Source organism: Nilaparvata lugens, chromosome 4 (genome assembly GCF_014356525.2).
Source record: "Nilaparvata lugens isolate BPH chromosome 4, ASM1435652v1, whole genome shotgun sequence".
Lineage (NCBI taxonomy): Eukaryota > Metazoa > Arthropoda > Insecta > Hemiptera > Delphacidae > Nilaparvata > Nilaparvata lugens.
In genome coordinates this window covers 74,930,840-74,945,270 of record NC_052507.1, presented here as the reverse complement: position 1 = coordinate 74,945,270, position 14,431 = coordinate 74,930,840, and the positions used below count along the sequence as shown (strand labels likewise).

General features: G+C 34.8%; 1 protein-coding gene across 1 annotated transcript in view; it reads right to left on the bottom strand.

The window, feature by feature from the left end:
• Positions 1-2,899: 2,899 nt before the first annotated feature.
• LOC111044551 (regulator of G-protein signaling loco) overlaps positions 2,900-14,431 on the bottom strand; it is an 86,637-nt gene continuing 75,105 nt past the window's right edge. Inside the window, exons 11-13 of the mRNA XM_039427102.1 lie at positions 13,705-13,969; positions 11,394-11,413; positions 2,900-6,492 (exon numbers count right to left, since the gene is read on the bottom strand). Coding sequence (XP_039283036.1) covers positions 6,007-6,492; positions 11,394-11,413; positions 13,705-13,969 — 771 coding nt within the window. The 3' untranslated portion in view covers positions 2,900-6,006. The remainder of the gene's footprint in view (positions 6,493-11,393; positions 11,414-13,704; positions 13,970-14,431) is intronic.

Here is a 14,431-nt window from a genome sequence, read left to right as displayed (position 1 = left end):
TAAAAAATGAATTTTACAGGAGAGCCGAAAACATATTTTTGATTAAGGCTGTGCAAAGGCTAAAAATAAACTTTCTACTGGTGATATTTCTCGAAGTTTTTCGATTTGTATAATATGAAGCTATCAAAATGAAAAAGTTTAAATTTTTGGGACAGAACATTTCAAATTCAGTAAGATATAAATCCATGAGATTCAGAGGATAGATTCTTCATGGTATTGTTGATCTAGTAAAACAAAAATTTCCTGAAAATATAGATTTTTGAGAAAGTTATTCAATTTACCAAAAATAACTCAATTAAAAGTTATTTTTGGTCATTTTTAGTAAATTGAATAACTTTCTCAAAAATTGATATTTTCAAAAAAAAAAATTGTTTTACTATATCGACAATACCATGAAGAATCTACCCTCTCAACCTCATAGATTTAGATCTTACCGAATTTGAAATGTTCTGTCCCAAAAATTTAAACTTTAGACGCTCATATCTTAAAAAGTAATGATCGGAAAAAAATGATTTCCTGAAAAAACTTTTCCATTTTGATAGCTTGATGTTATACAAATCGAAAAACTTCGAGAAATATCACCAGTAGAAATTTTATTCTTAGCCTTATTAAATTTGCACAGCCTTAACTACTTATTTTTATCATTTTAATCTGTAATGCATGAAATCTTGTTCTGAAAAGTGAAGACTGAAAAGTGTTTTATCCATGACTAATATTCTGTGATTTTACTGTGTTTCATTCAGTTTTTGGTGAATGTCTGTTATTTTTACCTGAAATGAATGAATAAATTTAATATTTAGTACGGGCGAATGCCTGTTATTTTTACCGGAAATGTATAGGAATGAATAAATATTTAGTAATACTTTAAACCAAGCAATATAATTGTGTTGTGGAAATCCAAGATTTTGTGATGCTTGAGAAATCAATGGAGGTGAATGATGATCTCCAGCAATTATCTCTATCAGTATAAGCGTAGTATGATAATAAATTTTTCATAGTATTTTCACTTGCTGACTTTTCATGGTTTGTATTTTTATATCCGAATAGACTAGTTTTTGAAACTTGTATTATCAATTTATCATCTCTGTGCACGTTACGTTCTACGATATCATAAAACTGTTCATTTCTTGCAGACGCATGTTGAAGTCATTAAATAAAGAAGTCAGAGATTTTCTGTGCATTTGATTATTCAACTTAGACCTACGATGATAATTACCTAATGTTATGATCTGAGATTGTATTAGGATGAACTTATAAGCTAAGCTGATACTGCTCCAGATATGGGAAATCAATAACGTAAAATATTAAACCCAATCTATTATATCATATTCTAAAAAAAATCTGGTGTTGTACACTCACACAACTTTCCTTGCTCATTGATCTGTAAGTCTTAATAATTTAGGGAAATAACATAGAAGTTAATGACGATTGGCGGCTACATATTTAAAACTAAGATTATACTATTGTATGATTTTATGTTTCAGTGAATAACTGACTCTGTATTGTAGCGAAACGTCTCATATTATAGCACACTTGATAGGTCAACCTCTATCCATATCGCAAATATCAACCAAATCTGGGAGATTTGCATTTTTCATGAAATCCATGACTTTTGCAAAAATGGTCAACAATTAAAATCGCTCAAACTCTCAGGAATGATATTACTTGACGAGAGAAACAATAATATGTCATCACATTGGCGAAATTCACTCCTATTCTCGAGTTATAAGCATTTGAAGATGAGTTATTTCTCTGATCTGTGAGTGGAGCAAAGGTTATTGTTTTCAGAGTACATTTTCTTTTGTGTAAATTGTAAAATTTGATGATTTTTTAAAGTCGTCAAAATAGCTGTTCTACAGATACAGATAAAATATTTCAACTATTATGTTTTTTGAATAAACTGCTCTACCTACATACCTCATGCACGAGAAGAGGTTACAAAGTCCATTTCTCAAGGATGTGGTGGACCCTCTGTTAGTTTACCAGAAAGGAGGCTCATGCCAGTTGATAGAGCTGATAAATAACTATACAGGGTATGAATTTGAAAAAATCGGTCAAGTCGTTTTTGAGAAAATCATGTTAGAAATTTAACAAAATCCATTTTCTCATGAATATTACGGAGCTCCAGCAATTTTCCCAGAAATGAGACTCATGTCAGTTGATTTTGCTTATAAATAGCTATCCAGGGTATAAATTTGAAGAAAATCGTTGGAGCCGTTTTCGAGAAAACCGTGAAAAACATGTTTTTGTAGTCATTATCAGCATTTTTTTCAATTTTGAATTGAAATTTATTGAATTTCTTATTGTCGGATTCTCATGGTATAAGGACCTTAAGTTTACACTTACAAGTCAATCGGTTAATTAGGAATGGATTATTGTGTTTACAGACATACACACACACCAACACCCAAAAATAATGTTTTTGGACTCAGGGGACCTTGAAACGTATAGAAAACTTGAAATTAGGGCACCTTAATTGGTAAGCAATACTTTCCTTACCTATGGTAATAGGGCAAGGAAAGTAAAAAGAAATGTTCAGTTTTATTTCTTTCCCAATACTGTTGGATAATTTCATTTTATTTATTTTGATCGCTCCAAAAGTATATTTATCAACTTCGGTGAAAAGGATCATCAAGTTCCTGTCAAATACATATTTTTGAAAAATAATATTTTCAATCCATTTTATCTTATACGATAACGGAAATTATAAGCTTACTAGCATTTTCTGAGAAATTTTTGCTTTTCCTGAGAATATTTTTTGTTTTAGCTTTAAAACAAAATAAAATAAATAAAATACTGCTGACGTATTGACCTAGTACTTTTGACTATTTACCAACATTTTACAATGAAAACGGGAATATTGGTTTGTTTGAAGGTGTTGATAATAAAATACAGTAGATTATTTAAAAAATTCTTTATATTATTTTATTGTATATAAAATAGATAAATAATCAAACACCCATCATAATCCTCACATTTTTACATGATTGGCTGGAAACGTTTATCATTAATCTAACAACCTCACATTCCATGAGAAAATTCAATATATTTTTTCAAGTTCATTACGATTTCTCAATAAAATAATATATCATCTATATTCATTTACAATAAAACAATTTTCAAATATAAACTATATACATAACTAGACTATTAGTAAGGCAAAAATGGCAAGTATATAACTGTAAACAGTTGAAATTTTAACGACATAACTCATGATTTTTATAATTATCACGCCTGTAACGTTTTTTACAGGTACACTTTCTAACTTTTCTAAATATTATTGTATAGTAGAGTATACAATTCAATTTTAATATTCATTAAAACTAACATTTGAAAACTTTTCAATTTGTTGTATGTACATATACTTCAAAATAATGTTGTATAGATTAAAATAATGTTATGTACATATTATTGTAGTATGTCATGGATAACATTAATAGAAACTTCTGTCTTGTAAATAGGCACATGGAACTAATATAAGTTATAAAACTATAAACAATCAATACTTACATAGTAGATGCTGTACAAAAAACCGTTCTATAATTAAATAGAACTATTATTTATTTCAATTTAAAATCTATTTGGTTTCCTAAGGAAATGCGTTCTACAATCTGGAATGTATAATATTTTCAATAATAAATTAATGTTATTTTTGTACAAATAAAACCAACCCTGTCTTTTTCTACACTCTAAAGCTGCACTATAATATGATGACAATACATTACATTATCATATTTCTCTCTCAAAGCATTTTCACATAAGCACTCCAACGGAATAATACTGAGCAATAACAATAAATCTTAATTTACACACATGAGAATACTTCAGTCTACAACGAGAAAATAGAATCATTATAAATGGAAACTTCAAATCAAATTTATTTTCTATTCTCACACAATATACCTACATGATACAATATAATAAAAATTGTTTGATATTAACTATTTGATAAAAGTGAAAATTAATCGTACTTATCGCCAGTCTTGCATGATCATGCTAGATTTGATGAATAAGTGTGTACGTGTGGACAGTAGGAAGTAAGCATGAGTATAATCAAGTTTAAGCTGGATTCCCACATATAAGTATCAGTAAAAATGTTAGAATTTCCATAGGTTCCAAAGGGATTATTCATATCTGCTCGGTCGTGCTGAGCGGGAACAGTCCAATTAGAACTCTCGGGTATTATATTTTCACTGATACTAATAGTTTAGTTCATTCATAGCCACAGTCTGATGTAATATAAACTGTGCATTCTTGTTTAAAACGATCAATTATATTATCCCCCAAAAGAATATATTTTGAATGATTTAATAATCATTTCCATAATACTTGAGATTGACTGGGGAATTGTCAAGTGCTTCACCCGGAGTATGGTGTCGTGGGGTGGCCAAAGTATAATCAACTGATCATAGCGCCGACTCGATATGTGATATGTAATCGAATTGATAATTGGGAACACAGCTTAAACTTGATAGTAACAAAACAGGAGAAGACTGATCATTGATATCAAGTAGAATAATTGATAATAATTATTGATATCAAGATATACTCTTGGTAGAGTAGAGTAGAATAATTGATAATAATTATTGATATCAAGATATACTCCATCTCGATGAGATTGATGGACTGAGCCACTATGAAATCTTATCCGTATAGAACAGATGTTTCATTCAAACTTACTTAGGCCCAAATTCACTAAAAACGAAAACTAGGTTTGAGCGCCAGTTGGTTCTAAGTCAGATGATTTCAAATTGGTTTTGTGGTACGATTGTTTGTTCATTTAGAATCAACTGGCGCTCAAACCAAGTTTTCGTTTTGGTGAATTCGGTCCTCAAATTGTGTGGACACAACCATCCAATCAAGTCTATCTGTGAGACTTGGCATGATCATGCAAGATTGATTTCAAGTTTGTACGTGTGGACTCGGGCTATTAAGCGGACCATTCACCATCCGATATTTTGTCCGACTTAAGGTCCTTCAATTCGACGTCGGAACGTGAATGGGGTTGTTGTGGGCGAGGCGAGTGCTGTCGGAAGTCTGGTGAACTGTTCAACTGTCTTGGCCGACCACGCAAGGTTAGCCGCATATACAGGCTCGATTTGGAACGTGGGTGGGGAGGTTTAACTGGAGTGAGAGTGATGAAAGATACAAAGTTGTTGGCTAAAGTAATTGGAACAAACTGTCGGATAGTAAATGGCCCGCTTTAGATAGTAATTGCTAGCTAGGCTTGCCTAGCCTATAGGCTATTGCATAGCTAGCCGAAGTTCGGTTGGCTCCTTCCCAAAAACCACTACCTCCGTAAACAAAGCCGTAGTGCATTCGTGTGACGTCAGCACGATTTTATCGACTTATATGTTCACTTGACTATTCCGTATGGATTGGTGATTTATACACTTTGACTGTTCTGTTGTACTGTATGGAATTGAGTATTCATAAGAATGACTTGTCTTATTCTCCCTCCTGGAGTCTCCAAGACGAAATATTAAAAAAAACATAGGTATTGCTCCTACACCAATAAAAATTCGTTGATTTCAGCTGATCTATATCAGCTAGTGTTTTTATTGGTGTAGGAGCCCTACCTGTGCTGACGTTACCATCAACCACCTGTCATGCACTATGGCTTTGTTTACGGAGGTAGTGTCCAAAACTCGAGCTTGCCCTTTTGGGTAGGTAGTTTTAATGTGCTTAATAATTTCTTTATTGCAGAGTATCTATTTTGGGGGAGTAGTTCCTAATGTTTCATTTTGTTGAATAATTTCATTATTGCCGTGTATATTGGCAAGTTTATTGATTTATTTTGTAATTTATGAGGGATAAATGAATTTGAAAAGCATAAGATGGGGAAGTAGTTGCTTATGTTTCAATCTGTTGAATTATTTCATTATTGCAGTGTATATTGTTAAGTTTATTGATTTCTTTTGTAATTTATGAGGATAAATGAATTTGAAAAGCATAAAATAGATGAAAATGGACATAATTAATAGCCAGAAGCATTCTCACTTGCACTCACACAAAACTACTACTGGGCTGATCGAGGTAGACAGTTCTTCGCACCCGACAGTTGCGCAACTTCGTGTCGTTTCGGTCGAGCGGCCACGATGAGGTGGGCGGTGGAGGGGGCAACTTAGGCTTCGGTGGCAGGGGTGGAGGAGGGTCGTCGCCACGCGCCGCACGCGTGCCGCGTATCGGCTGTGCAACTGGAGTCGCTGTCAGCTGCGCGACTGGAGTCGCGGTCGCCTTGCGACCCATGAAGTAGTCCTGCGCTTGGTCCGGATCTGGTATAATGCCGTCCGCCGAGAAGCTCTGCTCTAGTTGACTGAGACGTGACATAAGGCCCGGCGTTGTTGGCGCGTTCTCGTTGTGGTAGCTCAGTCCGCTCCTAGTCTCCTCGGTTGAGTCCGGGTAGAACTTGGAGTTGCCGATTGACTCCGCCCCTCCATCGCGTCGTAACTTTCGAAACTTCTTGCCGGATTGTGGCGCATTCTCTTTGTCCTGCAACATTCATACATTCATGAAAACTCAAAATATAAATCACCTTCACATGAATTATACCAATAATTATCAACGAATTATCGAAAACGTCTGACACAGTGTTTGGTGAGAAGCAGTGATAATGAAAACAAAAATATGTACTCAAAAATCACGAATTTTATTTGAAGCGAGATAAAAACATGTTCAACACTAATTTATTCATTAATAAGAATAGTGATACATTCAACTAAAGGAATAATCCATATGATTTGCGTCCCTCCAATCCATTACAATTTGATATTGACTTTACCAGCTTAAGTGTATGTAGACGACAGTTTGAATATCTTGTGTTATAAATTTTAAAAAATATTTGTCATGGCTTCCTTGTATTGGTCTTTTTGAGTTCGTCATTTGCTTGTAATTTTGTTACTTTGTCCTATTGTTTGTAAGGATTGAAATGTGACCTGGTTCCCATAATTTTATTTATTCTAGTGGTTTGAATAAGCTCTATTTCTTTCTATTGACATGTTTGCTGTACATAGTTGTTCGAACTCACTGCCGGCGCACAAGTTTTCTTTGTCATTTTGTAAGTTAGAATATTTATTTAATCAATCTGTATTATTTTATGGCAAATAAATGAATTTGAATTGTGTCATCTTCATTATGTTTATTCACTTCATTATTATGTTCATTACTATTAGGCTCAACTCACAGTTACGCGACTCAATTCAAGAGGAGACTGAACTCTAGTCTCTTCTCGACGCAGCATGTGTTTTCAAATGGTGACACTCAGACTAGTCGACTCTAGTCTCCGCGACCTTACGACTGTGAGACTTAGTCGAGCGTCGACTCGACATGTTGGTCAAGCCTCGACTTGAGTTGCGTAGTACCGTGCATTTTTAATGGAAGTGAGGTTATGTTTCATGAAAGTTATGTTTTATCATTTTAGATGAAACAATATATTCATAATAATTATTATAAAATTTGAGGTTATGTTTCATGAAAGTTATGTTTTATCATTTTAGATGAAACAATATATTCATAATAATTATTGTAAAATTTGTTACATGAAAATTAGTGACGAAGTTAGATCTTATATTTTTAATAAAGTATGGTTAGAAAATGGAGTAGCATGGAACTGAAGTAGTGACAATGAGCAAGAAAGTCGTAAGGTCGAGAGACTGGAGTCGAACGATTCGAGTCCGGGTTAGTGTAAGTTGAGCCATATTCGAGCACAAAGATGTAGTAGTCAAATATCATAAGATAGCAAAAGTCTGTTTATTTAAAAATTGAAGCACTATATCTTACAACACAATTAATTAAGGAATTTAGCCAAGAAAACACTTTTCAGCATTTAAGACGATCCTTTTGAGGTTTAAACGCTGTGATCAGTTGATTATTCTTTGGTCATCACACCACAGTATACATACAGTACGGAAACTTGGCTAGTACCCTGACGCTAAAATCCGCCATCTTGTTAGGAAGCGCCGCATTGTAATAGTATTGATGGTAGGTTCGGATCACTTCAATGATCCGGATCAATTGATCTCGTTCACTGCTACGAGCCAATCAGAAGACCAGGATTGGAACTTCACAAGGTCACGTGACGTGTTTAGTATTGGGGTCATGTAAAAAGCATTGGTTAGATAGGCGATTGATTACAAGTTTCCATTCTGTACCTATTCTGTGATCACACGTCACCATATTATGGGTGAAGCACTAATTTGAAGAATAAACTAAACTATCACGAATTTTATCAGAAGAAAAACACAAACATGTTTCAACGCCTGTTTTGACAAACTAAAGATTGCACCATAGGTGTTTAAACATGTTTTTGTTTTTCTCCAGATAAAATTCGTGATATTTGATTAAATATTTGAGTTTTCATCAATTATAAAAACTTGCAACCGGCAAGAGATTGGCTCAACTCGTGAATGAATGAGGAAAATGGCAGTTAATGGAATGGAGGATGGCACATGATTGAAGACAGACTTGGATATTGAACCCATTGATCAAAAGTAAATTAATTTTTGAAAATAGCTAATCACTGATCGATCATCTACAAACAATATATTGGAATGAATTTACTGAATGCACTGAGATTTAAACAGTGCTCGCCTTGCATGACATAGGGATAACAGAAAAGAGGCAAGCATAAAAAATTCTACTGAAAAATTTGTGAACTGAAAAGTTATCTTCTACAGTGAAATACATTAAGAGCAAATTCAACTTTGATGTGCAATTAAATCTATCACCGTATTATTCAGTCTATTTTCAACAAAAGAATACAAATTAAGTTAACAATGCTACATACATTGCAACATTCTACAGTTTTCGTATCAAATACGATAATGATTTGAATTAGAGTGAATGCTAAATTACTGTTATTTGATCGATGGTGGAGAATAAAAAACAAGTGAATAAATAGTTCTATTATTATTTACTATCTACATTCTTAAATCAAATTTCACAACCCCGAGTTTCCAATCTATCCCTTAGCATTACAAATTGGATTTTACTGATCTTAGGCCGGTTGCAGACGAACCACTATCGCATGTGGGATGTGGGAGCTACTATTTTCCTTTTTCCTTCTGTGCTACCACCTTAGACCAGTTATAGAATAGACACGCTGGGAAGTCTAGCCTCTGAAGCCAACATCTACTGCCAAATCCACCCATCTTGACGTCACAACCAAGCTAACAACAATCTAAGTTAAACACCACAAACACTTAAACAACAAACTCAAAAGTTTTCTAGAATTTCTTTACGATGCGTAACGTCACTGTTGTGACGTCAAGATGGGTGGATTTGGCAGTAGATGTTGGCTTCATCGATTTTCTATATGAATATACAATGAGCCGTGTCTATTCTATAACTGGTCTAAGGCAACCCCAAACGCAGCGCATATGAAATGCATTGGCAGGCATGGCAGTGGCACTGATACTTCCACATGACGTTGCGTGCTGTGGTAGCGATTATTTTCCTTGCAATTGTGGTACCACTGGTTTGAGCACCACGCTTCCCCTAGCTTCTATACCAAAATCGTACTAATGAGCGTTTTCTCAAATGTAGCGTGAAAGACTCTCTGCGTTTGTCGTATTGTTCTGTGGTATGTCGGTCCCACATCCCACATGCGATAGTGGTTCGTCTGCAACCGGCCAATTGTCATAGAATATGCTAGGAGGGTTGAAAAATCTTCCAAGATATGATATCGTGGGAAGCAAGATTACGTGCTCATTTTACTAATCTTCTTACACGAGCATTCCAGTAGGCAAGTAGGCCTATCTTATTATGCAAAGAATACAAAGACATGCAAAATCATATCCAAAACCGCAAAACGTGCTCTACGAGCATTTAGACCTCAAGAATTCAAGAACTCAAGTACAGTAATTAGCGTGTCTTAAATATTCAAATTACATTCATGCAACAAACAACAGAAACGCAAAGGCTTTTCCTTACTCACATTTTGATCTAACGTTGTACTTTTTCCTTTTAACTGACATTCCTTTCAACTGCGAAGATCTTTGCAGACAGTTAATATCATTATCCTTCAAACATCATTATGATTAATCTTTTTTTTGTACTCTAGCAAACATACTACTTAACAATCCTTTTTTGTTACAATAGTTCTACAAAATAGATATCGGCTTAGTAGAGAATACTTTTAGAGAAATTCAACATCATTTTAAAAAACGTATTTCAAAACCCACTAAACTCGCTTTCCCGCTCTTTTCCAAAACCTCCTCCCAACCCCCCCAAACACGATTCAGAGTATCGGAAGCACTACTTATCCAATCAGAACGATTTGATAGTATTTTTTCAAGATTACACCCAGAATAATTAGGCCAAAAAGTTTGGATTATGTTGAAATTGGGTATTTATTTCAAACTGAATTATTGGATATTCTGGCTTTAAGGGCCGGTTCCGAGCTCGGGATTTAGCTAAGTCCTAGACTTTAAACAGCTGGATTCAGAAAATTGGCTTTCCAAAACGGGGCGTAGTCGCAGTCATTGTCATAGTCACGTTTGAATTAAATTTCGAAAATCTAGAAAATTGAACACAAAAAAATGAAGAGAAAATAGTGTAAGTTTCAGCTATTTTGAATTATTTAGGAATGTCTAATTTCGTCAAGGAAAAACGTTTCCAATTATAGAAATGAGAGAATAAAAACTGCGACTACTGTTATAAAATCTGCGACTATGGAAAGTTTTGGAAAGCCAATTTTCTGACTCCAGCTGTTTAAAGTCTAGGACTTAGCTAAATCCCGAGCTCGGAAACCGGCCCTTAGAGCCGGAATATCCAATAATTCAGTTTGAAATAAATACCAAATTTCACCATAATCCAAACTTTTTGTTTGCGAAAATGGAATCGCAATTAAAAATTTACTTTTTCAATTAGTTTGAGATTCCATTAAAATTTTATCCCAGGAAAAACTGAACTCAACAGTTTGAAGTATTCCAATCACTCTGAAAAGTAACAGCATAATTTTCTAGGAAAAAATATTATCCGAAGAAGTTGGATTAATCATTCCAGTGAAGAATTCAGAGAATGTCCTTAAAAGCAAGGAGCCTTTCCTTTGGAAAGCAGGATACATCCAAAAAATAATGGTAAATGAAAATCAATGCTGGGATTTTTTCCCAATGCACTCTCACCAATTTCATCAGCTTGTTGCATTCCTCTCCACTATAACCATGAATAGAAACAATGAAAACGCCACTTTGAGGAAGAGCAACAAGTAGAAAAAGATAAAAGGAAGAAAAAAGTTGAAATAGAATGTTAGAATCATAATCATAACAATCAAGATGCAGAGGCTTGTGTTAATGATAAAACGAGTTAATGAATTAGAAAAGGAAAGTTGAATATATTTTTATATACAAAATGTACAAATGATAGACAATAGAATAAAAAACTTATTTATGAACCTTTAAGAAATCGGGCAGTTCAAATTACATTATAAGGCCGGTTACAGAGCTCGACCGACCGTCAGTGCGTATGTACCATCCTGACCGTACGCATCGATGAATCAGTTTTACACATTCAGAGCTCGACCGACCGTCAGTGCGTATGCACCATCCTGACCATACATCAGTTTTTCTGACTCACAAAATGGACGCCTTTACAGATTGTTTAATTGCAGCTTATTATCTTCGTAAACGAAATATTAAAAGACTTAGATATCAAGTTCACCCGATGGTCGCCCAAAGAGCATTTCAAAGGGAATTTATTACTATTATTTACATCATTGCTTTGGGTGAAGATACATTTTTCAACTACCTCAGAATGTCCTTCAGAAATTTTGATGAGTTGTTTCAAGCTTGTATCACCATTGGGAATACTTGCAGTCACTTTAAGCTATGGTTCAAATAAATGTAGATACTATTGATAATATATAATTTTTCCAATAAAAAATTTAGAAATGATTGAAGAAATGTATAGAAAAACTCTGAATTCAAATATGATTAATTCATTCATTATGGTATTCAATTCAATATCAGCTGATTGTCGGGCAGAGGTGTCAGCACATTGGTTAAGTTGCGATCGGGCTACTGATCAGTACAGCTCTAAAAGCTTCTATTTGTTTCAATAGCGCGTCAGTCGACCGATGGAACGGATGCGCACGAGCTCGACCGATGGTCTTCGTACGCTGTATAAAACGCATGGTCCTGACCGTACGCATGCGTGCCGTCAGTCCTGCTCTGTACGGATACATGGAATATCTATGGAAAAGACAAGCGCGACTGACGTACGCACTGACGGTCGGTCGAGCTCTGTAACCGGCCTAAGAAAACCTGTATCAGTTACCGTCTATAGAAGGCATTGACAAGACAGAGCATCGGCAACGTTGTTCTCTTATCTTTCTCCACTGCCATTATAACGTGGACCTCGCTATAGTTCCTTAATACATGCCAAGATCTATTACTGAAACCGGCACATGATGCAAGCCAATACAAACATGACCATAGCACATAATTATATTACTACTAGTACATGAACTGCAGTTCATCAGCTATAATAAATGCAACATGCACTTTGTAACACAGTTGTTACTACATATATGAAGAAAGATTGATTTCAAACAGTTTGGAATGAATCTCACTATGGTAATCTATTGATAAAATGATGATAATCAATATCAATATGGAGCCTATCCGTGCTTCACTAAACACTCGTTGCCCAGGAGTGTTAAGCCGGGTCCAGACGCTCAAATTTACCATCAGTCTTATGCTCAAGCAAAAGACGGATGTAAAATTGCGTCCACATACATCCGTCTTATATCGTCAGTTTTCTTATTTTTGTGCTCACAAAACTCAGTTCGTGATCAACATCTACCATATATTCGGTAGATGAGTAATAATTATATCGTAGTTTTTCGCTGATTCAACTGGATAATGCTATATTTAACAACATAATGACAAAAATATTACTGTTAATCGCTAAATGGCTTTGTTTACATGTCATATCTCGAGACACAGTGATTGTAAATGGATTGAAATTTTGTAGATAGTATTCTTATCAACAATATAGTATATCTTAATATTTATCATGATAGTAAATCATAATATCAACATAAAATTCTGAGAGTATCATACGAATCAAGAAAGAAAAAAGGGTTAAATGGCGTTATATACAATCGATAAAAAAGCTTGCTTATTTCAAGTACTCGCGAGGCATTTTTTTTAATTTGAGGGCGCTGAATCCAAATCTGAAATCACAATTTCTCTATCTCCATTTTTACGCGATTTAGGTTTTGGTTAATAGGCAAAAGACGGACGGTTTGATGGAAAAAGATTGCCGGCCGATACATTTCAAGTTTGACGACTTAAGCTTGAAGACCCATCCGTTTTACCGTCCAGACGCAACGACTTACATGCTCCGACTTTTGCTTGAGCAAAAGACTGAAGCTAAACTTGAGCGTCTGGGCCGGGCTTTACTGCAATTGGTTACTGACCGATTAAACATTCAGTTGCATAATTTTTCATCAAAACAAATTGAGTATGTTATGCTACATACTAATAAAAAATATGAATTAAATCAAGAACTGCTTTCTAAAGGTGCGTACAGATATACGCGCCGCGAACATGAGCAATTCACTTTTAATCAGCTGACTATATCTGTATTTTTACAGAAACGGTAAGATACAGATATAGAAAGCTTCGTATCAGCTGATTAAAAGTGAATTGCTCATGTTCGCGGCGCGTAAATCTGTACGCACCTCAAGTGAAAAATGTTTACCTTCACTTTCAGATTTGCCTTCAACTTTGTTGCCCGGCTTCAGCTTGGCAATGATTGGCGGGAGCTTGGTGAGCACTGGCTTCTTGTCGCTGGCACTTCCGGTTCCGGTTGCATTGGTGGTGGTGGAGGTGGTGGTGGTGGGAGCAGCTGGAGTTCCCCCTCCCACTCCCCCTCCCGAGCTGCCCTCATCTCTGGCGGCGGCGGAGGAAGAGGCATTGCTGTTCGGGTGATGCTTGGCAGCCTTTTTACTTCGGTGCCTGAAGTCCTGCAAACAACCCAATTAAACTTTGAGCACATCATTTAATTACTCATACAATTGAGATAAAACTTATTGGCACAAATAATTAAATAATATCAATTGAAAGTGAACTTAAACCAATCTTTTGGAAAATGTTGCTGTTTATGAAATTTGGAAGAAGAGCATATCTCTATTGGGAAAGAAACTTCATTCTATTACCACATCCACTACAAACGTGGACCTTGATAAATTACAAAATATAAACACTTTTTATCCTATTGGATATTACTTTTATACAAATTGTTTATTAAAATTAAGATTGCATTGATTGATTAGAATATTCTTATACGATGGTCTTTCAATAAGTAGCGTCACATTAATTATTGTGATAAACGTGAATCGTACCTGAAGGTATTATAATCTATAATCGTACAACAATATTCTACTATTTATTTATAATTTTTACAAAGTAACAAAGTAGACAAATTA